This window comes from Sus scrofa, chromosome 1, assembly GCF_054392235.1.
Source record: "Sus scrofa isolate SSC_HxYL_T2T_F1_AM1 chromosome 1, Sscrofa_HxYL_maternal_Yorkshire_Landrace_v2.0, whole genome shotgun sequence".
Taxonomy (NCBI): domain Eukaryota; kingdom Metazoa; phylum Chordata; class Mammalia; order Artiodactyla; family Suidae; genus Sus; species Sus scrofa.
Genome location: NC_139383.1, coordinates 204120175 through 204146509, shown reverse-complemented (window position 1 = coordinate 204146509; position 26335 = coordinate 204120175). Strand labels below are relative to the sequence as shown.

At 41.2% G+C, this 26335-nt stretch overlaps 1 protein-coding gene across 17 annotated transcripts in view; it reads left to right on the top strand.

Moving 5' to 3' along the window:
- Window positions 1–26335, top strand: part of AGBL1 (AGBL carboxypeptidase 1) — a 1231135-nt gene that overhangs the window by 481346 nt on the left and 723454 nt on the right. For 10 of the 17 annotated variants that reach the window (XR_014820420.1, XR_014820412.1, XR_014820416.1 and 7 more), the window contains 9 exons: window positions 2875–3040; window positions 4010–4077; window positions 6853–6969; window positions 8000–8580; window positions 10104–10187; window positions 10417–10503; window positions 13089–13237; window positions 14482–14569; window positions 23622–23766. Coding sequence is in view for 11 of the 17 variants with exons in the window: in XM_084983081.1 (XP_084839207.1) it covers window positions 2875–3040; window positions 4010–4077; window positions 6853–6969; window positions 8000–8580; window positions 10104–10187; window positions 10417–10503; window positions 13089–13237; window positions 14482–14569; window positions 23622–23766 (1485 nt within the window). In the remaining 6 variants the exon portion in view is untranslated. Of the gene's footprint in view, window positions 1–2874; window positions 3041–4009; window positions 4078–6852; window positions 6970–7999; window positions 8581–10103; window positions 10188–10416; window positions 10504–11816; window positions 11898–13088; window positions 13238–14481; window positions 14570–23621; window positions 23767–26335 lie in introns of those variants that run through there. The other 7 variants (XM_084983074.1, XM_084983107.1, XM_084983122.1 and 4 more) reach the window with 5 other exon arrangements.

Here is a 26335-nt window from a genome sequence, read left to right as displayed (position 1 = left end):
GGGGAGGTCCCATGTTGAAATCCACCATCCTGTACTTTTTTAAGTTGGTATTTATGATGCAATTACAAACCTACTGGGCATGAGAGTGACTGAGAAAGAGCTATTTTGGGGTCCTTGCCTGTCATATCGTTCTTTGCCTTTCTGCTGAGGCCACTGCTTGCACTGTTTCTCTCATAATAACCCCACCTCTTTGTTTCCTGTGTCCACATCCTTGCACAGATCCTCAGAGCATCCTTCAGACATTCAGAGGATCAGATTGTCCACATTGCTGTGGGGCTGCTGACATCCTTCTAGCTAACACTTGTCAAGTACTTACCATGAGGCATTCACTTTACCTATAACTCACTCAACTCAGATTCAACCTTATCAGAGAGGTGATATGATGGCTCCTTTACAGATAAGGAAGCTGCAGCACGGGAGGTGTAGTATCTTGCCAGAGTTGTACAGTTAGTCATCGTCAGTCCAAGATTGGGATTCAGGTCATCTTGCTCTAGGATCTGAGCCATGTGCTCTACTCTGTCTTGCTTATGTATCGTGAAAGTAGGTATTTATCATTCCAAAGCTAACTCAAAGATGTCAAACGTGAATTGAATATTTTAAACACTCTTATATTTCATCGTCTTTTCTGAGTAGCAAATGTATCATTGGGATGGATGGGAAAAGTAAGTCTACAGAGCCTACCTTTGCCCCAAATTCTGAGACATTTGTCTACAGGGATCCCATTTCTCAGAATTTTGGCATCTTACGTATGACACATAGCACAAGCGCCCACCCTAAACTTACAGGAGCCTGAGAGTGAGTGTCTCCTTAAATATTGTGTTCTGGGCGTCTCCTTAACTCACCTTAGTTCTGGTCCTGCACAGCGCAGATCCAGCAACAGCAGGGAAATTTTGGCAAATGGATCTAGGCATTTCTATTATCTTGGACTCAAGGATCATATCTTAAATTCATAAATGTTCTGCCTAGCATATTGCAGATAGCAAAGACAGCATTATTCCTGATACCTAGGTTTCTGTAGATATTACTACTCCTTCATCCCCCCAGTTCAGTTCATAATGGGACCCAATCCAACTGGACACATGGACTTGACTCATACTTTCACTCACTTTTCCCCTATGCCATCCCATGCAAAGTAAGACATTACCATCATTACATCATCAGCAACACTACTAATGACAATCATAGGTAGACCTGCTTCCAAGATGCTGACAGTCTTGACCGAGTTCCCTGGCTAGGAGTTGGCTCTGCCACCTCAGAAGGACTCTCAGAACATTATCTCTGATTAGCCATCTACCTCACTTTTCTTTATCCTCCACACTCGGTTTCCTTTTTCTAATACTCATACTTTTCCCTAAACACTTGAAACCATTTGATTAGTCCTAGAGATGAAACAGCCTCAACTAATTTATTTCCCATGGAGAGCATTTCCTGCTGTTGGTTTAGGTCACCTAATTGGTACTATTTCAGTGCATGGAAGGAGAGTACATGGAAGGGTATAGAGTACAGAATTACAGCATTTTTTTTTTTAAGACACATTACTTTCATGCACTTTATACTATTTTAATTTGAAGGCGAAACTTTTTTTTTTTTTAACTAAGACCCCCTGAGGCATATGGAAATTCCTAGGGTAGGAGTCAAATTGGAGCTGCAGCTGCTGGCCTACACCACAGCCACAACAATGCAGGATTGAGCCATGTCTTGCAACCTACACCACAGCTCACTGCAAAACCAGATCCTTAACCCACTGAATGAGGCCAGGGATCAGATCCATATCCTCACAGACTCCATGTCTTGTTCTTAACCCACTGAGCTAAAACAGGAACTCCAGATATAGCATTCTTGATTGTAGTAAAGCATTTTTGTTTTAAAAATGGGCTTATCTTTATTTTATTTTGGAGTCATTTGGGTCACTTGAATTCATGGCTTAAATTTTATTCAGTTTTTCATGTTCTTTCCTGTAGAGCTACCTATAATGTGGCCCTGGAGTTACCATTGCATCATTGTAGACAATCATTGCCCTGTGGCATGTTTGCAGCATCCTCCACATCTGCTATGACTTATTGGCCTCAAAACTTACTGGAAAGCCCTTAGGAATGTCAAATGGAGGCTCACATTCATCAACTTTCTGCACCAAATCAGGAGACAATATATTTACTAAGAGATGGAAGAAAATGGTCATATTTTTTCCAAAGAGATACTGACTACTCCCAACTCTCTCTTTCAATTTAGTAAACTTGTTCTTACATTTTTCACAGTGTCTGAAAAGAAGGGTCTTGTCATGTTCCATCAGTAGCAAAATGTTACATCTGCAAACCCAATTTTTCTTTGCTTTGTGTGGGTACTGAGAGAGATCAACAGTGTGGGTTTTGAGAAGAAGCATATTGTTTAATTTAGGTACTTGGGATTCTCTTAGTCTTTTCTTCTGATTTCATATTTTATTTTTCTCCTTGATATTTTTCTCTTTGGATAATAGCTGAAAGAGAAAAGTAAGATTTCCATCAATTCAGCTGCTCATTCTCTAATTTGGGCAATAAGTCACAGTGACACATGGATGGATGAAGGAAGATGCCATTATCTTCTTATATCCACAGCTATTCTGGACAATGTCTGACCTTAGGTGCAGCATCCCTTGAAAGGTGACCAAGTTCATTCCAATAATTTGGGCTGTGAAAGAGAAATAAAAATGCAGACTATACTCTGGACCAAAGCAGATTCTACACTAGAATATACATGAGCATGTCCAGATGAGGTGTTCCACATTCAGGATATTTCCTGTCCATCTGGGCTGGGGGTAATCTATCACTTGTAATAGTGTTGTAGCAAAGGGACTCTATATAAGAGGCCCGTGTCTGATATGATCTTCTCTTTGTTCAGAACTGCCTGGATGACAAAATTCTGGAGCCCGTCGTCTCCATTGTGCTTCAGATCCTGAGGCAATGCTACCCTAAGAGCCCGCTTCCCTTGGTCACAGCCAATAGCGCATACACCTTCCCAGGCACTAGGAGCATCACCTCTGACCCGCCACATGTTCTAACTGAAGGTAAAGTATGTGGGTAGTTATTCTGTACTCATTTTGCTCCTAGGAATGAGCTTTGTGATGAATTTTTGCATTTTGATAATATTTCAGAGGAATGTGGATATATGTGGAATTAGTTCTTTTTCAGATCAACCATGACTATCTAATAAGCTAATTAGAGGTATGTATGAAAAAGAAAGCTTTGAATGTATAGGGTGAACAAACATCAAGCTCATTAATTTTATCCTTAATTATTAACTGTTTACACTTGGCCTGATAGCTATTGAATGCCTGTGGGGTCATCCCAGCTGATTTAAAAAACCTCTTCCCCATTCCATAATGGAGTCCCACCACTGCACAGACTGGCTCTGGGATTAGTTTGCCCAAAGGACAAAACTGAAATCAAACTTTTGCTGTTTACCACCCATGCTAGTCATATCAGAATACTTGAATGTGATTATCTAATCTCTAAGACAATTTTGTTGTCAGAAAATTCTAGTGTTTTTTAACCCTATCCTCCTTCTAGGGAACAGATTTTTCTGTAGGCATCATTTTGTCACAATGACCCTGATGCTTGCTATGGACTTTTGTTTGACATAAGTTCCTGCATGTCAAAATTAGGGATTCAACCAAAGCATGGTCTAAATTACAGCAGCTGTGGCATGTATGTGATCACTAAACTCTGGCAATGTTCCCTGCATAAATACATCTATGTTGGGTGGAGGAAGCCAGAATGGCACTTGCATGCCATGCTGTTCTGCACTCCTTTTGCATTCAGCATAGGACAGCAGTCTAGACTTCATGACCCAGGGCTCTCATGTGTGTGCACCTGATTTACACACACTAGTAAGCATTAGCATGTTGGCTCTTGTGCACTTCATAATAGCCCCTCATTGGTGAGAGGAAGAAGTGCTAACCCTTATGTGGTGAGGATCCCAGTGCCAGGCAATTGGAAAGACTCATCCATTTCATCTCTTTTTTTCTCCCACTCAGAAGATTTTGAAGAGGATGGTGAGGAAGAGGAGGACAAAGACTCGGATTCTGAAGATGTGAAAGAGGAAGTAAGTACCCCAGCTCTTGCTTCTAATGCTCTCACATTCACAGTGCTATAAAAGAAAGGGCTCCTTTCTGTGTTGAGCTAAACCCAACGTGTATTTTAAGGACTTCCTTTTGTGCTGCATTCCAGAGCCTGGCAGATAGTGATGCTCTGTAAATGACAGCTACTGCTATTGATTTCCAAGTGGTCATTTTCATCCTGGTAGGTCCTGTACAATCTCATTGTCAAGTCAGAGACTATCTATTATTTAGGTGCTAATAGTCCATGAGGATGAGCCTGAGGTAGACACTTAGTCTTAGGGTTGGTAGATTTAATATGTGTGAATGGTATTCAGCCAAAGAGACCATGGAAAGATTTTTCAAGACTTTTTTCTATCAGAGATACCCCATCTTTGTAAGTCACTCTTTATCTACCCACTCTGTGCAGGACCTCTGAGCTGTACAAGTCCATTTACCTTGGTGTCCATATGAACTGTGCTCCTTTGGGTTGTGTGGTCATACCCTTGCACATGGGGCAGTGATGTCTTTTGATCTCTGTCTCACAATGACCACAGTGCAGATGTCAGAAAACTTTCTATAAAAGGTCAGCTGTAATTACTCTAGGCTTTGTGGGACCATACCATCTCTGTCACAACTATTCTACATTGATGTTGTAGCACAAAAGCAACCACAGGCAATGTGTAAACAACAGGGCATAACTGTGCCACAAAGCTCTTTTTATAAAAACAGGCAGTGTAACACTGCCTGTTTTTATAAAAATTCAGACAGAGTACTGACTGCATTTTTATAATAACGCAGAAAGGGTACTGACTGCATTTCTAGAAAACGGTCTCTAAACTTTGGCACCATTGGCATTTTGGCTGGATCGTTCTTTGTTGTGGTGGGGGGTGTGTTCTGCATTGTAGGATATTTAGCAGCATCCCCAACCATAGTCCCCTAGATGCTGGTGGCATCCACCCCTTTGCCCCCCAGCCATGGAGCAACACTGTCTCCAGGACTTGCCAAATATCCCAGGGTGGGTAGGGGGCAAAATCACCTGTAATTGAGAACCATTGCTCTAGAATAATGGTAATTTATCTATGAATTAAAATTTTGTCTCCATTTCTGTTGGTGGACATGGATTCAGACAAGCCCCTTCAAGTTACAGTTCCTTTATTTTGTCATCTGTAAAATAAAATGGAGAAGTGAATTTTACCTTTTATGTCATTGCTGGAGATAGAATCTGAATTTAAAAAATCTTTCATCTATCTGTCTCACCTCTATCTCTCTATCTCTCTATCTATCGATCTATCCATCTATCATCTATATCTGTCTATCCATCTATCTCACCCCTATCTGTCTGCCTGCCTATTTATCCATCTATATATCATCTATCATCCATTCATCCATCTTCCTCTCTCTCTCCCCACTTCTTTTTATATTCCCTACCACCTTCATATCTACCTAGAGAGAAAGAGATTTTTACATTCTCTATTATAATAATTACTTGCCTTGCTGATGGAAGTAGCAAATAAAGAGGGACTACCTCTTAGCCAGGGCTCCAGGTTAAGACTGTTATCGATACTCTGGTGTTCTCAGTGTTTTGTTGATAAATAGAATCATTTCTAAAGTCATCAGTGGCAAATTGGCTCTTTGCTGTGGCTTGATGTGCAGGCCTAGGGAGGACTTGCTCAGTTATTTGAATAATTCTGTGCTGCTGGAGTCATCCATCAATGCCACTTCCCTCCCCTCTTGCTGGCTCTTCGATAACTGAACATTTGATGTGGAATGTTTATCACATCTTATATCTGATGTGGAGGGACAAGCTGCAGGCTGGTGTCTGACTTCACACAGCATGGGGTGGTGAAGAGCTTTCAGACCCTCCCCCCTGCTTCCACTCTGCAGATGATGGTGGGTTGGGATGGAGTGAAACCTAAACACATAAACAAACCCAGCTGAGAGGGAAACATAAGACAAATGAGTTAGGGGCTGGAAACGATGAGTCCAGAGCCCTCAGACCAAGGGAAGATGAGAAATTACAGTGTGAGCATGAGTTGTAGAGAAACAGGAGCATCGGAGTAAGGGCTTTATGCTGGGATTTTGCAGGAGCCAGAGCACTGGTGATTCAGCAAACTGGTTTTTCCCTGGTGAACACATCACCATTATTTCTGGTCAGAGAACTGACCCAGGCCTTTAACTTGTGGCCTTTTCATTTGGAATTCTTAGTTAATGACTGGGAGCAGCCTCTTAAAAAGAATGGTTGAAAAGTACTTATATCTATAAAGAGACTTGAGAGTGGATAGTCAGGTGCTGTCCTGTGACTGAAGACTGTCAATGTCATCGTAAGAAAAGAGAAACTTATGATGAATATAGACTAGAATTTGGCCATTTTTTTTTTTCTTGATGAACGCAAACATTAGATTTGGACAGTCTATGAAGAAGAGGAGGGTGTGCAGGGTGGATTCAAACTTTTCCTTCCTTTATGCCGTCCTTTCCATTTCTTAACCTTTTATTTCTTTCAGGTATTTCTTGGATATTTTGGATATGATCCATGTGTGAGGCAGCATGCTAAGTTCTTAGGGATGGTAATATGATCCAAAAGCAAAGAAGACATAGTTTTTGTTTTGTTTTGTTCTTCCTTTTTTTTTTTTTTGGCCTTTTAGGGCCTCACCCATGGCATATGGAAGTTCCTAGGTGAGGGTTGAATTGGAGGATTCTGAAGACTCACATCTTTAGCTTGTCTTAATATTTCTCAGGATGACACTCCTGATTGTACATCCTTTTTTAATATTCCATTGTAGGATGATGACTTGGAAACAGATGTGAACAAGCTGAGTTCCAAACCTGGTCTTGACCGACCTGCAGAGGAATTAATGCAGTACGAGGCGATGTGTCTTGAGCTCTCCTGCAACTTCAAGGTAGGACATAAGCTGTGGTTCTGTTACTTGTTGATTCATGATGGGTTCTTTGTAGACCCTGGGAGGTCAAAAAGGTCTCCAGATGGAAAGCACTGTGCCTCTTTAGCAATCTGCCTCTGGGATCTTTCTGAGAGAAGCAGAAGGCTAAAGAAAAGTGTGAGAAGGTGGCAGAGGTGGTGACCTTCACCTTCACCAGGACACTCTGACCCCCAACACCTGGAAAGGAATTAGGATGAAGTTTCACATTGTTCCCTGTTATCTGGAAGGCAAGATGCCCTACACCCACACACTGAAAAAGCAGGTGAAAAATCTTGCTAATTTAATCATTCCCTTGTTAAGGTGGAAAGGTTGTACTACTTAGCTTTCTGAAGGGCACCAGCCTGATTCTAGGGTTTTCTTCTTGGTAGAAACAAATCGAGAACTTTGCAATTGGTGATGTTAATCTAGTTACTAGTTGCTGCCACTGCTGTGGCAACCATCCAAATTTTAGACCTGCCTTTTACCTCCATTATTTTCTTCTGCATCTTAATAAATCATGACTTTGGCCACATCTAAGGGTGCAAGCTAAGTCACTTATCAAAAAGAGTCAACATGTTGTATTTCACTCTGAAAAACAGAAGGGGATTTGTGGGTAAAAGCTTCAGGGAAGGAAATTTTAATTCAGTGCAAAAAATTGTTTTTAAAAAAACAGAATGATCTCCAAATAAAATTCACCACCTTGGGGTTCAGGGAAGCTTCTGTCGATGAGTTGCTCAACCAGACTAATTATTAGGGGTGTTGTAGAAGACATCTGACTGATGCATGGAATTGTACTAGACCCACCACATGCCCCTTCCAAGGGTGGGTTTCTATGATTCTTCCATTCTTTGACTCTTGAAGCTAAGTCTTTTCCTTGGCTGACCATGGAAAAACTTGCCAAGGCACAGGATTTATGCTTAGCTCTGCACTAGGAGAGTGAGAACAGGGACTGCATTGTATCCTCTACCTAGAAGGAAACACTGATGTATTTTTTTCCATTTTTAACCTGAAGGAACTGGAGTCTGAAGCTGGAGATGATCTGACGTTTGATGAGACTCAGTATACCAATCACCACCACATTCCGACCCCTGTCTCCCTCAAGGGGTGTTGCTTGAATAAGGACCAAGTTTTCTGGGGACATGAAAGAGAAGCCACAGCCCAAACCTCCCTTCTGAGCAGGGTGAAGATGGGGAGGTCCAACCTACATCTAACTTCCAAAAAAGGACCTGGAATGAGCCCACACCAAAATGTCCAATCCAAAGGTTTTGGGCTCAGTTCTTCTGGAAGTAAAAGCCCCAGTATCCAGCCACTCATCAAAGAGGACACTTGGGACATAGACGTGATTTCCTGCCCAAGAATGAGTGCCTCCTTGACCAATTCCACTCAGCCTAAAGAAATTGCTGAATTAATGGATAAGCTTCTGCAGACACATCCCAAGAGTATGGCCTTCCATGACCCCTATCTTTATATGGCCAAAGCTAGAAGAACCAGATCTGTTGCTGACTTCACAATGATGTCATTTCCTGATTTCTGGGGACACTGTCCACCTGCCTCTGCCCAGTCCATGTTGGAACGTAAATGTGGAGTTCAAAGGTGATGGTGTTGCTGACTTTGGGGCTATATACCGTATCTTTAAAATTTTTTAGGTGAAATGGTTTGTACAGGTAGTTCTGTTATCTTCAGAAACATGAACATCAGTTAGGAGCATGTTAAAACTTTTGTCAATATACAAGCTTATCTCCCCACCAGGACATTTCAGAACAAAGTGTAGAGTGGTGGAGACGTGTTACCACAAGAATTCCGTAGATGATTCTAATGCAACCCCTTACCCCCTATCCATTGCAAATCACTACAGAGGGGAAAGATAATCCAGTTTCTCCAAATACTGGGATCATTCTTTAAGGGAAAGTTCTCAGGGAAAAAAAAAAGTATGGGTTATTTGGGATCTCTTTTCTTATTCACTGCAAATTGAAATCTGATCTCTTGTGAATGAGAGGAGGTGGTGGACCTCCATTCCACAGTCCCAAACTAATGGGACTTGACTTGGCTTGGGGAATAGTTTTGCTTACCACTGAAGATCATGAGGAAAAAAGTGCACCCTCCAGGGAAGAAATTCTGGGTGATGGATTATTCCTAGGATGTATGAAAGTGAGTGTTGCCTTTGTGTAGGCATAGCGAGATTAAAAAGAAAATTGCTAAAGCCAAGGGGAAAAAATAAACTCTATTTTCCTGGGAAAAAAATTGAGTATTCCTACAGTAAGTGGAATAAAGGGGGCATAGCAGTAAGTTTGATTAACTTATTTTCAAGTTCATCAGCAAATTGATGTGGCTCCTAAGAACTCCTCTCACTTAGGCATCGGACTGCCAGCTGGGACCTCAACCTCTGGCCTTTTCTTCATGCTCAAGCTCCTAAGAGACACACCAGAGGGGCTGGGCCAGCACCAGCCCCCCATCTCCTGCCAAGAGGACATCTCCCTCTGAGTCTAGGCCTCGTGTTAATCTTCCTCCACTTCTCCCATCCCTCCCCACCGCTAAGAAACTCAAGGAGGGAATCTGAAAGATCCTTTGGATATCCTTCCTCCTTCTTACTCAAAAATCTCCAAGCTATTAGTGTTTCTCAGAGAGAAGGTTGACCTTAGCCTTCTGGAGCAAACAGAACCATGGGATATGAATGACACAAGGGTTCAAAGGAGTTTTGGAGCCTCCTAAAATCCAGAGGACTATTGAGGATGCTAATAGTCAGCAAAATTTCTCCCTCAAAACTGCCTTAGTGCAAAGGACCCTCTTATTGTGCAAAGGACCCAACCAGAAATGTTCAAAGTCCCTTAGCACAAATGCTCTTGGTAAAATTCTCCTTCAGGTCAAGAATTCTAAAACTAAAACATGGCATCACTGTTTCCTACATTCCTACCACTCAATATAGTTTTATTTTTTGATAAAGAAAAGAAGGAAGGGGGGGCAGTGCCTTTTGTACTCATTTGGCTCAGTGAGATTGGGCACTATTAAAATTTTCTTTCATAATTCTCTGATGACTCCCAAGGCCCTTCATGACCATAGAATGAATAGGGTGAGGAGTGAGGGCCAACCTTTAAAATGTTTCCAATTTTCCTTCCCAGGATCAAGATATTTGAGGATGTCCGGAGGCTCATCCAGCCAAATGATGTTATAAATAAAGTTGTCTTCAGCTTAGATGAGTCTTGGTAGGTGGTCTTGAACGTTGGTGTGATGGGGGTGGGGCGGAATATGGAATATACTTTTAATGGCATGAGAATAAGAATGTTTTATGTGAATAATCCATTCCTTCTCCTAAGAACAACAGTGGAAAATATAGGTTAAAGATCTGTAATAGAAAACTTTTCTCTAAGAAATGTCAAAGTTTGCCCAAGAATAACAGTCCCTCACGTTCACACATTTGCTATTTCATTACAGGCCTTTGCATGACATTGCTTCTGACTGCTTACAATTCTTCTCCAAGTTTGAGTCAGGAAATCTTCGCAAAGCAATCCAAGTGCGTGAGTAAGTAAAGAAAGCTGTGGAGGTAGCTCCTGGCAGCTCAAGGGATCACTATATGACTGTCTTTCCCCTGCTCTGTTCTCAGGGGCCTCACGTTGATGCTTTGAAATCTGCCATGGTGGGAGTGTTTACTCCATGAAAATTGGCAAATACAGCTAATGAAGGTTTTTCTCGAGGGTCAGTTGTTAAACATTTCCTGGCACAGCACCTAGGGGCTTGCTAGCTGATGTCAGCAAAGTGGAGGATGGGGTGAACTATTATCAATATTCATTATATTCTGAATAATGGGTCTGTATTTGGGTGTGAGAGCACTCTGGGAAGTTGACACTTATGTGAGGCCAAGGCTGGTTTTGTTGTCATGGAAGAGTATAGGGATTCCCCAATCCTGAACTCCTCCATGTCTGTCACTCCCCTAGCTATATATTAGATTGCAAAAACCATGATCGGTCTTGCCATGAGGAGGTGAGAGGTGCCCATCTTCACTCAAGGGGATGATCTCACTGCCACAACCTGCCAATGAGCACTTGTTAATACAGAAGGACTTCATAGGCAAAGGAAGTTTCTGGCTGCAACAAACTAAAAGGAAGGACATAATCCAAACAAAAATGAATGCTAACTCTTTCCAGTGGCATTGCTGTTCTTGCTATGGTATCTTTCCTTCTATAGCAGTATGGAAGATATTTGCCACAGACCATAATCCACTATCTGTGGGTGAACTTCTGAAAACCACAGTCCAGAACAGTTCATGGTGTGGTAGGCACAGACTGTGGAAACAAGACTTCCAGGGAAACTTCACCCCACTCTAACAAGGATGATTGAGTCAAGTTACCTAACTACGTCTGTCCCTTGATTTCCTCACCCACAAAATACGGATGGTAATAGCAGCCTGATCATTTTTTGAGTATTAGATAACACACTTCAAGCTCTTAGGACACCACCTGACACATGATGAGCACTCAGCCAACATTCACTCTTATTCAGGGATGTCTATTCCCCATGGATAGAGCTCAGGACTCAGTCAGTACAAAACTAGGTCAGCCCTGTTTTGTATTCCCCCAAGGGGTCATTTTTGACGTTCTCCCTTTTGGGGGGAAGAGGTGAGTTATCATGTTTTTGTGTGTATACATGAAATATTTCAAAGAAGCCCAGCTTATAAAACAAATGAAATTTGAACTCTTTGGGCTGAAGAAGGGAAAGGCAGTCATGTTAAAATTCCTTCTCAGCCTTCTTCTCTCTCTTGTTTGCTAGCTCAGCTTCCACTTATTCCTGTGCTTCCTGCTTTGATTATTCCTTCTCTCCATTTATTATGTTCCTAGGACCCAGGGGAGAAGATCTGAGAGTCTCCTGGTAGCACAATAAGCAGCCCTGGCTGTGCTCAAGCTCCTGGCCTTATTCAGGTCTCTTGCTTCTTATCTGTGTTTGGCCAGAGTGTAGTCTCCTAAACCAATCATTTATGGTCTGGGTAACAGAGTCAAATGACAGAAAGTAAACTTCCTTACAGGCCAGGAATTTTTATGATCTTGTTTTTGGGGAGAGCATTGTGGGCATAGCAGACAACTTGAGGGTCATAGACTTTCTAGAATTGTTCTCACAAGGACCACTCAGGGGGTTATGCTTCATTCATTGCATGGTGAGCTCAATGGTTTGAGGGTAGTGCTTACAGCGATCATGTGAAGTTTGGGACTCCATCAATTAGTTCCACCCTTCTGCAGATCTCACGAAACACTGCTATCTATCAGGCAGCCAAGTAGGGGAGTCCAAATGAAGCAGGGCAAAAGCATTTCCCTTTCCAGAAGAGCAACTAAGAGCATGCCAAGGAGATGGGATCAGAATATTTTTGAAAATGGAATATTCTGATGATAGTGTTTCAGTTAAAACTGCATTGCTGATTCTGCTGTTAAAGCTCCAAAAAGTAATTTTGGTGACACAGTGTTAGGGAGGGGACATACAAGGACTTCCTGGGGTGTTGAAACTGTCCTATATATTGATCTAGGGAATTGTCAAACAGGTGTATCCAGATGGATTTGTTTAAACTCATTGAGTTGTACATTTAAGATTTGTGTGCTTTACTTGCACGTAAGCTTAATCAGTTAAACAGGGGAAAAACAAACAGATAAATCCTTCATTGCTAGTCTAATTCATGTTTGTTGCCTTGCTGGGGATTTACATATACTATACTACTTAATCTTTACAAACAGCACTGCAAATTTAGACACTATTGCTATTTTTCATAGATGAGACTGAGGCTCAAAAGTGATGTTTAGCACCAAATAGTAATGGTGTATCCAACCAGACATGATCACATTTTCTCTGGCCTATAACACGCTTGCATTTTTCTAGCTATATAGATAATTTCATTGCATTTTAATACAAAGATATGCTATAATTGTGTAATGGTGTTCTTCTAATCCCAGGACACTGCTTCTCCCTCTTTGGATTTCCAGAGCTGAACTAATATCGTGATATTAGAGTGGTAGCCTACCAGCCACCTGAGATCTGCCATCCAGAACCCAAAACATGCAGATTTCTCAGCAGTGAAAGTTTTCTGAAAGGCTTTTAACACTCCAATCTTGCTTCTGACTTTGCAGGTTTGAGTACGACTTACTGGTCAATGCTGATGTGAATAGTGCCCAGCACCAGCAGTGGTTTTACTTCAGGGTGACAGGTATGAGGACTGCCATCCCTTACCGCTTCAACATCATCAACTGTGAGAAGCCCAACAGCCAGTTCAATTACGGTATGAGCTCCTGGGGAGTAGGGACTTTCTGGATGACATCAGGAATGTTGTTACTCCCTGAGTGTTTGAATTGTCCTCACAAGCCCTGCCTGGGTTCCCAAAGGTTTTGAAGTTGGGCTGACGTGTTTTAGTTGCCAGATATGCAAGGACAGCCACCAATCTATGGAAAATTGCCACTGGGGAGGGGATACTGAAAACCATCCCTCTGCCATGGAGTGTTAATACCTCACATAACCTTCCACCGCTTCCTGCCTCCCTTGCCCCACCATGAACTTTTTCAAGTCAGTGAACCCTCTCCTTAATTCCTTCTCTCCACCTCCCAAATCCCACAGTAGCAAATGTATTGATCTCTTTGTTACAGGATAGTAAACAGCCCCATTCAACTGGACAACACTGATTTATACACTCAGAAAACTCTGGAGAAAGTTTAAATTCTCCCAAACACCTGTGGTAATTTTACAGGAGACAATCAAGGGACAAAGACTAAGAGCCCATATTTATTTTGAATGTTTCTAGGAGTGGGAAATTCTGTGTGTTATTTCTGGCTCATAGACTAATTTATTGAGTGGGCTTTGAATAAGGAAAAAATATTCCCACATCTCCATGTCTAACCATAGGAAATCGCCTTTATTTTGTATGATTAATTAAATAGACTCTTGCTGGCCTATAAAGAGAAAAGGTGAGCCCTTGACTCTTGCTTGGCGTGACTGCTGTAAAAAATTGTCACATATTTTGTGGCTTAAAAGAAGACAAGTGTATTCTCTTACAGTCCTGGAGTCCGCAAGTCCAAAGTCTGTTTCACTAGGCTTAAGTCAAGGTGTTGGAAAGGCCACACTTCCTCTGAATGTTCTAGGGGATTTTCTGTTTCCTGTCCTTTTCCAACTTGTAGAGCCATGCTCTGTGGATTCCCTGGCTCACAGCCCCTTCTTCCATCTTCAAAGGGAGCTGTGTAGCATCTTCAAATCTCGCTGCTTCAGCCACAGTCTCCTCTGTAGTCAAATCTCCCTCTGCCTCTGTGTTAAAAGGACATGTGTGATTGAATTTAGGGCCCTTGAGATGGTAATCTCCCCATCTCAAGATACTTAATGCAATTGTATCTCCAAAATCTCTTTTGTCATATAAGGTTGACATCCACATTTTGCAGGCGTTAAGACCTGGATATCTTTGAGGGCTGTTATTCAGCCTACCATAGCTCTCTTTTACTCTTTTCCTTCATGGATTAATCCTGTTCTTATTTTGTGTAGGGATGCAGCCCACGCTGTATTCTGTGAAGGAGGCTCTTCTAGGCAGACCTGGCTGGGTACGGACAGGCTATGAAATCTGTTATTACAAGTAAGTTAGAATGTTTTTAGCTTCCTTTGCTCATTCATTCTCCCTCAATTTCCTGCCTTTCCATGTTAACCTTATAAACCTGAGCATCTGTGCTTGTCTGCTTTATTTGTTGCTTTCCCAATGGCAAACGACCTGTCCTAAGCATGTCAAATGGTACCCAGAGTAGAATATAAAAACTATCTTTTGATTTTTTTGAAAATTCATCTAGACTTATTTGAACATATTAGAACCTTTAGACTTTGTTGTTGGATATTAGAAGTTGTACAGCCTTGACCTGTGATTTGTGTATCAAGCGTCAGGTCTTTTCCTGTTTCTATTTGTCCCAGTGAACAACAACAACAAAAAATCTGAGATAGTCTAACCTATTCTTATCCATCCCATGCTTCAGTTTTCCGAAGTAGATGAGCATGAAGATGTGACAAATATAACTACCTAACTGGTCCTCCATAGTGGTAACATTTTGGAAAAAAATAAAAGAAAGTGATGTTTTCAGAATTCATCTTCAGCTCTTGGTGAGGAGACAGTTTCATCAATTTATCCTGTAAAGTTGTAATGAATTTAAGTTATCCATATCTTTTGATAAAAGAAATGCATTCCAGAACCATGAATTGCTTATTTGCACATTTTCTTTTGATAGAAAACAAAATACAAATTCATAAGTTTAACAAAAAAGGATAGAAATTGTGGAGAGGTAGAAAACATGTAATTAATTATGAGCTCATTGCTGGTTTCTTATAAAAACAGACAGGCTAGGACTTACTTTCTTAGATAAAGTAAATTGTATCTCTTTCTGAGATTAAGAAAGGCCTCTAAAACTATTATCAGGCATTCTTGAGTTTAGAATTGTTACAAACATCAAAAAGAAAGAGTGTATTATGCTTATGCCTCTTGTTTTTTGAAACTGTGAGGTCAGTCAGGAGCAGTGTCAGATACGAACGAAGGTCAACAATCTTGTTGCTCTATCAGTCACAAGGGTAAACATCACCATAGAGGGAAAGATAATCTATAAAGCATGGAGCTGGTCTACCTAACAGGTGGTAATAAAAGAGTCGGCAGTCTTTGGCCTTTGATGTATTAGGGCGTGGAATTGGGTGGTATTTTCATTGTATTTTTTAGAACAATAGCAAAGCAATACAATTTTTTTGGTTTCCATTCACTTATATGGCAATTACTTTCTGGTCCACCTATCTACAGACTCTCAGGATTTTTTTTTTTTTTTTTTATGGTCCAAAGTGATGTAGACTAAAATCACCTCAAGGCGATAGTGGCCACAAATGCAGGAGAAAAATAATAAAAGCATAAATTTGGGCGTTGGTATGTCAAGAATAACTTTTAGTGCCCTCAAGAAATAGTAGTCCTAAATAAATGTGAAAGACCCAGCTCTTGGAGGACTTGGATCTGGAGCTCAGTAAGAGATTGGACCAACATACTCTTTAGCATCCTCTCCCAGTGGGAAATAGCTCTCCCTGGAGGGGGATAAGAAACAGCTTAAGGAGACTAAGCATCTGCCAAGAGAAGGAAGAAATCATACATCCCAAGCATAGCCTTGGCCTAAAGAATGCCAGTGCTAACGTTAATAGCTTTTAGATTCATTAACAAGACAATTGTTATGTGATTAAAGAGCAACCAAGGGGTAACATGAAAACCATGAATGTGTAATGTAATTCATTTTTCATGTTCCAGCCATGAATACAATAGAGATGAATGGATAAGTGTGCTACATTGTAATGTAGTTTGTTTTACAATGATTCACCACATTTTGTTAACATATTTCCAATAACATGGGCTAACAACAGGATAGATATGTGTATCTCTATTCAACTGCAAATCTGAGTACCTTTCCCTGTCATGAAATGCCTAGATTACACAATGTATTTCTCCCTTTTACCTGTCGCAATCTTCCAGTTGATCTGCTTTAGGAGATTTTTTTTTTTTCTTTGTCCATGCCTTTATTCTCTTGAATGTATTAATTTGGGAGAATTTTACCTCCTTATTTCCCTGTCTCCAAGATGTCATCAGGAACACAGAAGGTCTATTTCTGTTACATTCTCAGATTTAGTGAAATGTTCTAAAGGGGGCGCCAGGGTGTTATTGCACAGGCAACCATGATCCATGGTACCTCAGTATATATATGAGAGAGTGAAAGGAAAAGGGGAGCTCAGAAAGAATGGGCTGTTCATTTCCTTTAAAAAATGATGACAATGATCAATTAAGGAGGTGGACTGATTGCTTTGTGAGTCCATCATCTCTTAGAAGGTGGTCTCCAAGTATTCTGATAAAATGTACCTAGACATGTACTTTTATTTTAGATTTTTAATTAAAAAAATCAATTATATACACCTTACTATGCTATTATATATGTTAGAAAACATACAAGAAGTTAAGAATTTTAAATGATGGGGAAGGAATCCCCATAGTGGTGCAGTGGAAATGAATCTAACTAGGAACCATGAGGTTGCAGTTTTGATCCCTGGCCTTGCTCAGTGTGTTAAGAATCTGGCATCGTAGTCAGACGCGTTATCCATTGCGCAACTGGCCCACCCACAATAGCATTGAGAGCTATGTCTAGATACTCATGTTGCAACAGAAGAAAGGGTGGGGAAAAACTGTAATTGTAATGTATACATGTAAGGATAACCTGACCCCCTTGCTGTACAGTGGGAAAATAAAAAAAAAAAAAAAAAAGAAAAAAAGAATCTGGCATTGCCATGAGCTGTGGTGTAGGTCGAAGACGTGGCTTGGAGCTAATGTTGCTGTGGCTGTGGTGTAGGCTGGAAACTGTAGCTCCAATTTGGTCCCTAGGCTGGGAACCTCCATATGCCATGGGTGTGCCCCTAAAAAGAAAAAAAAAATGATGGGGAAAAGATTAAAAAATAATTTTAAATTTAAATCTTTACATTTTTAATATAAAATGGTTAAATTACTATTGATAACTACTAAACCCTTAAGGTTTACCATAAAATATATAGTTGTAAATTATCTTTTGGATAATTTTGAAAATTTTTCATTACTTTCCCAGATCTGGTCAGATTTCTTTCATATCAAATAAGAATTCTTGAGAAAGAACCAGTATTAAAGTAGCAATAGGAGTTTCCTGTCGTGGCACAGTGGTTAACGAATCCAATTAGGAACCATAAGGTTTCGGGTTCGACCCCTGGCCTTGCTCAGTTGGTTAAGGATCCGGCGTTGCCGTGAGCTGTGGTGTGGGTCACAGATGTGGCTTGGATCCCACCTTGCTGTGGCTGTGGTATAGGCCGGTGGTTATAGCTCTGATCAACCTCAACCCCTAGCTTAGAAACCTCCATATGCCATGGGAGTGGCCTTAGAAAAGGCAAAAAGACAAAACAAAAACAAAAACAAAAAAACCAAAAAAAAAAAACCCAAACAAAATACATAGAAATAGGCCATGTCTGTTCCTTCATTTTCTTGGTCATTAGGGCTTACAATATTATTATCAATCTCTGAATTCTAAACAGAATTTAGAAAAAAAGTTAATTGTATTGCAGGGTTTAGTTTAATTTAGATAATATAATTTGTAAATCCACTTGAGAAGGCTTTTGCAAACTCTAGCCTGAAGCTAAAATAAAAAAAAAAAAAAAAAAAGGATGAGAGGGATGGTGAGCTGTTCCCACCCCTCCCTCAGGAAGCCTCTGGTACAGCAGTGGATACACATGGGAAAACCAGAGATGTAATGTATTTTTCATATTCCAGCCCTAGGAAATAACAGAGAAGAATAGAGAAAGTTTCTGTACTGTAATCCAGCTTGTTTCATAATTATTCATCACAGTAGGTTGACTTGGACAGTGTAAGGGCTGTGGTGTCAATCCCCATGTTAAACCTTAGACTGACTGCCTTCCTTCCTGCTTATTACCCAGATCTTAATACATTTAAAGAGAAATTCCAACGTTGTCTTGCTATGCTCAGTCGGATCCTCTTGCCCCTCCCCTGGAGGACCTCACCCTCTTGGGTCCCATCCTCTGGCCCACCCACCTTGCAGCTCACTGAGCCAGAAAATCAAAAGGGAACCTCAGATGGTTTGAGTATCTGCTTTATTTACTTCCCTATGGTCTGCCTCTCCCTCTAAGGTACACAGCCTCACACCTTTTTGATTTCTCTCCCTGCTCTGGTCTACAGTAATTCCGGTGCTGAAGGGCAGAGGGAGGGAAGCTGCGTGTTCAGAGTGGCCATGTAATACACAGAGGCTGATCTCTTCTGACATTTATCTTTGCTTGTGAGAGGAGATTGAACAGCTCACTCATGAAGATGAATGTCATACAAGAGCTCGGCCATCGTCCATCTTTCCCATAGATCTCGGGAGAGAGATTTGCTGTTATAAAGAATATTGGAAATGCCACAGACACAGGGCAGCCCAGTGACTTGGCTGCCCTGCCTTATTAGATCCTGTTAACTGAAATGATGCCCCATGCTAAACAGAGCCATTGTCATTATAAGATTATCTAAGGCACACTCTATCTTGGCATTTGCTTCTTTCATGCATACACTGGAAAAAAAAAATGACTTCCTGGCATATTTTTAAGTACAAATGGAAATAGATTGAGTTCATAACTATGCACTTGTGTACTTTGCTCTTTGCTGCATTGATAGCTTTATGATTATAAAAGTGTAGTTCCTCCTGAGGACAAATAGTTCAGGGCAGGGAAAAGCAGAGGGGAGACTTTTAACTATGGCATGGCTCATCTACCCATATCATCTTGGATCCAAGATGACCTCCCTAGGATCTGGCAGATTTGTGATCACCCTTGATTTTACCCAAGCTTCTTCTCTACCTAGAAGAGCAGATCAGGGAGAGAAAGTTCTTGCAATCAAACTTCTACCCCTTGTTAGTGATGTGACTCTGGGCAAATTATTCCAGCTTTGCCCAACTTTAGATTCCTCATCAATAAAAGGGAATAATAATGGTACCTACTTGATAGATCTGTGCTGAGGATAAATGAAATGAAATAAAGCACATGTAAAGTTTATAATAGTGTGTGGTGCATAGTGGATGTTCTGTGAATGTTAGCAATTGTTAATAATTAGAAGAACCATCTTAGTGGTATCAGATATCAATGACATAAAGAATCATAGTGGTATGAATCATTTTCATTAGCTCTCATCTGGATTATTTTACATTCCTCCTGTTATTTGAGACTTTAATAGGCTATCTTGATTTATGAAGATCAAACTGTCAATTTCTTACTTGCTGAATTGGACCAAAAGAACTCCTGTCCTTTTATCCACTCCTATGAGACAGATGATATAATGAAAACATCTTGGTTTTGAAGTAAGCCCACATCTGGGGTTGAAACCTGTTTACTGTGCTTGTTGTGTGAGGTTGCTCAAGACACTTAGCATCTATGAGCCTCAGTTTCCCCATCTGTAGTGTGTGTATAATAAACTTTCCTTTAAAGGATATCATTAGGATTAGAGGTAAAATACGCTAAATATTCTAATGATTCCTTCTGGAGTCATAGGTCCACTTATTCTACAAACTTTAACTGAACAACTGCCAGGTTCAAGTACTGTGCCAAATGGTTCAAGTACTGTGCCAAATATGAAGATATACAAGTGGGTAACTATAATCCCTGCCATAAAGCATGGGCAGTGAGGGAGAGACACATTGTGATAAGAACTATGTAAAAGGGCAGATATCAGGGAAGACATCCTGAAAGAGGAAACACTTGATTTGAGTTTGAAGGAACAAGAGGAGTTGGCTGAATAAGGCATAAGGAAAACATTTTCCATTCAAAGGAAGAACATGGGGGAGTTCCCTTAGTGGCTCAGTGGTTAACCAACCCGACCAGGATTCATGAGGTTGCGGGTTCAATCCCGCCTTCCCTCAGTGGGTTAAGGATCCAGTGTTGCCATTAGCTGTCTTATAGGTTGCAGATGCAGCTTGGATCCTGCATTGCTGTGGCTGTGGTGTAGGCCCGCGGCTGTAGTTCCTACTTGACCCCTAGCCAGGGAACTCCCATATGCCACACGTGTGGCCCTAACAAGCAAAAAACAAACAAAAAACAAAGGAAGAGCATGGGAACCATTTGAAAGGATGAAAGTTACTGCCTTGCAAGTATCCCTCAATATTTTCATATCATAATTGGGAAACAAAAATAACTTGTTGATGGGATCTCACTTTATCACAGCCAAATCTAATAGTCACACGCTAAGGGTTTCACTTTGGAGATGGATCCAACACTTGACTTTGAAGGTGATCTTGGGAAAGTTTAAAGATTTCTGAAGAGGAAAGTTTAAAGATTTCTGAAGAGGAAACTTTTGCTAGAGGTGGAGTCATTCCTGGACCCTCCCTTTACAATGCTGCCAGGAGACTCCAGTGGGGAAGCTTGGTGTTTGCTTTAGTTTCAGCTGTGGCATAGAACCCTGATGAGGGTTGCAGCTGAAACTCCTTTAGCTGAAACTCATTCTAAATGAAGTGCTATTCATTTTTCTGAAATTTCAGCCATCAGCGACCATTCTAGAGAGGGCTGGCTTATCAGTGAGGAGCTGTTACTCTTGCCCCCCAAGCCATAGCAGGGCTGTTGCGTATGTGTGTGTGTATTGGGGAGATTGGTGAGAAGGTATATTGTATAGCCCAAACTACCATTCCAAACTTCTCTTAAATCACTAGAACCTGGGCCCACAGAAGCTCAAAAGCTAAACATTATTCTCTTATTTCTCTTTATATTTCACTATAGCTGTTTCCCTGCCTGGAATCCAGTTTCAGTTTGAATGGTGGAAAGAGCCTTGAGATGGGAACTTTATATTCTTATTTTAACTCTTTCTTGTTCTATTCAGTGGCAGGTGGGACAGGTTTGAGTTTGCTTAAGGGTGAATGTGTCTGTGATATGATTTCATTGTACTAAATAACACAGTGGGAAACCTAAAAAAGAAGCCAGGCCCTGTCATATGAGAGCACCCCCACTAGCCTGAGGGGCATCTTATGAATCTTTTTTTGTTGTTGTCTTCTTAGGGAAGCACCCATGACATATGGAAATTCTCAGGCTAGGGCTGGCCTACGCCACAGCCACAGCAACATGGGATCTGAGCTGCGTCTGCTACCTACACCATAGCTCATGGCAACACTGGATCCTTAACCCACTGAGTGAGGCCAGGGATTGAACCCTCATCCTCATGGTTACTACCTGGGTTTGTCACTGCTGAGGCACGATGGGAACTCCAGCATTTTATGAATCCTGAAGAAATACACAGGCTCTTCCCCACTGCATATAGGCAAGGATCTTGGGGATGGTGAGGCACTGGATGTGTGTTTTCACCTGCCTTTACCTTCACGAATTTATATATCTGGGGTGTGTGTGTTTGCACACTTGTATAGGTACGCTTACAGGTGAGGCTCTCTTCCAGAATTTGGTTGGTTGTCAAAATGTTAACCATGTCGACTGGCTCATTTCACTTCCAAGGGAGGTGTAATTGACTAGGTTCAGCTAGGATAAACGGAGTGTGTGTTTGCAGTGGAGCACACATGAATGAAGGCAGAGAGAATAAAAGGTAGAGCATATGGGGTCTGCATGCTTTCTGAGTTACCATCTGCTTCTTTACATACTTGCTAATAATCAGAGTTTTAGCTCTGGAGAAACTACAGAACTTCAGGGAAATCTGGAGAAGGAGACCCGATTAGTTATCAAGATCCAGATGCTACCATGGGTGAAGATGTCTTTTTGAAGTTTCTAGTCCTGTAGTCACAGAGGAAGTGGGTCCTATTATTTGTATGCTGAAAACCTGGACAGGATAGTCTTACATCATTGGGGATTTCCTGCTTTTCCTAGAATGACCAAGGATCTAGGGTTCCATGTTGGCAGAAACTAAGGCAAGAGAAATGTATAGCCTGACAGGTCATAGTTCATGGGACAACCAATTTCTCTTACTCCTAGTCCTAATTTTATGAATATTGAAAAACCATAACACCACAAGAAATAAGACAGTAGATTTTCTCTTTCTTCCTTTCTTGCTTTTTTTTTTTTTTTCCTTTGGTGGGAGGTGTCCTGAAGGTAGCAAAAAATGCAGAAAAGAATAGCTGGTATTTTTTATATTTGCAAGAGCACACAGAATAACTATCTGCTCTTTCTTCCCTCTCTCCACCCTCTTCCTCAATAAAACCCCAAAGCACAACGGACAAGTAAGCCCACATTGTAAATGTTCAAAGGTGGAATTACATCTTTTGGTGTCCGGGTGTATTTTGCATTATAATGCAGCCTTGATGATAACATTTCTCAGGAAACCTGCACAGCTGTCTCAGCATCCACAGGCAAGGAGGGAGCGTAACTAGCAGCGTGTAGGGAAAATATTGCTCAGAATGTACTTCTGGGTGCAATTTACTTTGATACTGTTCTCTGAAGTATCAAAATTGGTTCTTCATCTGTGACAAAGGAAAATGTGCACTCTCAAGCTGTAAGAAACTGAACCACATTTGGGGTGACACATGTATTCCTTTGGGAATCAGGTTTCGTGTAGTGGAAAGTACAAGGCTTTGCAGGGAGATCTGGGTTCGAGTCCTGTGTTGGCCACTTACTAGCCTTTAGACCTTTGACAAATAGATCTTTCTAAGCTTTTGTTCCTTCATCCTCAAAATAGGTTGCTGCAATGCTGGTATCTAGTTGAAGATCTATAGGGTAGAGATTGCTAATAACCCACTCGGCAGGTGCAGGGGAAAAGAGGATGCTGTGTGATCCCTGGAGAGGCAGGGGTTGGGGAAACCCATATGTGGGTGAAAAAGTGTATGTTTATAATAAAATCCCTGGAAAACATAATTATTCACATTTTCCAGCTTCATTTTCAGACACAGCAAGGAAAGGCCCATGTGGCATAGAAACCACATTTTGGAGACAGATGCATTGGCCTAGATGTCACTGGTTGGGCTCGTGACCTGGCAGCAAACTCATTTCCATAGTTCTCAGTTTTCTAAACTTCGCTTACAAAGTGTTTGGGGGTGAAGAACATTTTGCCAGTGTGTAACATCAGAGGTCATGGTATCAAGAACCCTAAGTGACTGTGTGCCCACCTTTCCCTCATTTCTGCTCTCTTCTCCTTTCTCTTGTAGAAATCATTATCTCCAGAGTGCAGCCATCACAGGGGGAGCATCTGGGAAGTACTATTACACCCTCACCTTTACCATCACCTTCCCGCATGATGAGGATGCCTGCTACCTGGCCTACCACTACCCCTACACCTACACCACCCTCATGGTAATGCCCTCCTTAAAGCCTTGCCCTAGCAGGACCTCTTGGGGGTTTTCCTGGAAGCAATCAGGAGACCCTGCCACCTTCAGTGGGGACCTCAGACCTCCAAGGAAGCCGGGATTGATTGCCACTAATGTGATGGCTTTTTATTTGTCCCATTTCCTTCTTTGGCTGGAGCACAAAACTGCAGTCACGGCTAGTGACATTCCGGAGGCTCCAGTGACAGGCAGTGCTCCTCAGCTGTAGATTGAGTGTGGGTAGTGGGGGTCATTTCTTAAAAAAGCCCTCAAATTAAACACGGAGAAATGAGGTAAGAGTGAGATTATTAGATCAAAATGGGGTAAAACTATGCAGGGAAGCCGAGATACAAATTTCAAGAACATGGATGTATGGAGAGTGAAGCAGAAGGTGAGAAAATGAAGGCTGGAAAAACAGGCTGAGTTTGCATTGTAACCACTTTCCCTTTTCCAGGGTTTCCCATGGCCAGGGGCTAGAGGCTTCTAGAAGGCTCTGGGGTAGACAGGAAGGGTAGAAGAATAAAACTGAATGAATTGCTGCAGATGAGGGCCATGATCTTTTTCTGAGAGGAGTGTAGTATCAGCCAGCCAGACTTGAAATCAGCATTCCTGCATGCCATCAGGCCCTGCACAGAGCTCCTTAGACCAATCTAAGCAAACTACTTAAAGTAGTTTCCTGTCATTTGAAAAAAGTTGGCAAACCATCCCTTTCTCCTAGCTATTTCATGGATATCCTGAGGATTAATGAGCTAAACTATCTCCTTTAAAGTACTTTCATCCTCTGTGTTAATGCAGAATGTTATTAGCATATTTCTAAAAATATATGTACACGTGAAAGTATAAATCACTTAGCCTGAAGGATGAGCATTTTCGTTTCAAGTCTGTGATAAGGAGTCGGAAAAGATGATAACCAAGAAAGTCTCTTCCCTCAAAAGGAAGGTTCAGAGATAAATACAGTTTTTTTCTCCATTGAGAAGGCGTACCTGAAACCACTTGGCTAACTGTTTCATAAAAGTACATCTGCCCTTCTCGCCATATGCTGGCTTGCCTAAAGAGAGATTTTTTTTTTACTGTTTCCCATATTGCAAAAGATACACAACTAGTATTATTTGTGTATTGCACTTAGAGATCTCAAGAATTTAATCCAAAAACTGTGCATCACAAGCTTTGCTGTAACAAGGCATGTTTGTTTTAAAATATGCTCGTTGCCTTTAGGGATTCAGAACAGGCAAGATTCACGATCCCCTTGAACAGCTGTTTTTATTGTTTTGCCTGTGAAACTTTGCACATGAAAAGTAATGGGGAAGAGGATTCTTCTTTTCACTTTTACCTTTTCTGTTATAGTAATGATCTGTGTGTCCAGGACACTGTTCTTCTCGCTTGTTAGAATATCTTTGACCCCATTGAGATTCTTAGTGGTAGTTAGTATAAAACTTTAGAATTCAGAGGGGTTCAGGAAACTGTCTAATTCATCTTTGTCATTTATTGATGCAAAAATTGAGGCCTAGAAATCTCACATTTAGGTAGAGGCCAAGCAGGGAACTGAGGACTGGCTTTTGCCATCTTTTCCTTTTTGAATAGAAAGCCTGAAACTCCTTCAGCCAGCACTGGCTGCATCTGAATTCTTACTTTGAATTGCAGACTTTGAGTGAGCTTGTAGGTGCTTATCAAGGATCCATCATCAAAGCCTCTTGGAATAATAATGGGGTCATGTTTGGGAGACGGCTCAATTTTCAGCTGAACCACATCCATAGTGTTCAGCATTTTAGATGAATATTGTGGGTAGGTGACTTGAACTCAACCATCGGGGTTATACAATCACACAACTTGGTGACTGCATGCACCTATAAAAGTGGGCTGCAGTTGTAGTGGTTATTGTATGTCACAGTTTGTGTCCCTGGGACCACTTGGTACTCTTGTCAGACCAAAGCACAAGGTCTAAAGTTCACAATCAACAAATAGTTTAGGAGCCATGGAGGTCATGTCGGGGATGATTTCATATTGAGCGGGGGACAGAAACTCAAAAAAAAGAGAAGACACTCACATTACTTGGTCTCAGTGAGAGGAAGAGAGAGGTCTTCTTAATTGATGCCTGTTGGCTTGTTACCTAGCCTATTGACTGAATCTCTTCCCACTGGGGAAGTTTGAGAAGACTTAATGAGAAAGAGAGACAGGAAAAGGGATAGTTTTCTTTCCTTTTAAATGAGTAGAACAGCGTAAGAAAAACCAATTTGTTACTTGCAGTGAAAAACATATATTTTGATTTCAGGTTTTACATTTCCAATAATGCATGGTCTTTGTCCTCTCCAAGTTTAAGACAATAATTGACTTTGTGACTTCTCTTTAAAAACTCTTCCTCCCATCATGGCCAAAATGAGTACATTTTGTAATGCACACTAGTCATTTTTATTTTTGGACATGTCCTAAGGAGAAACAGTTTTCTTCCAAAGGATTAGTGATAAATTAAATGTGAATGATACCCCAAGGGCAGAATTAACTAGATATTACTTAGGGGTTATGCTGAGGGGTGGAAAATACATTTCTATGTGGAATTCACA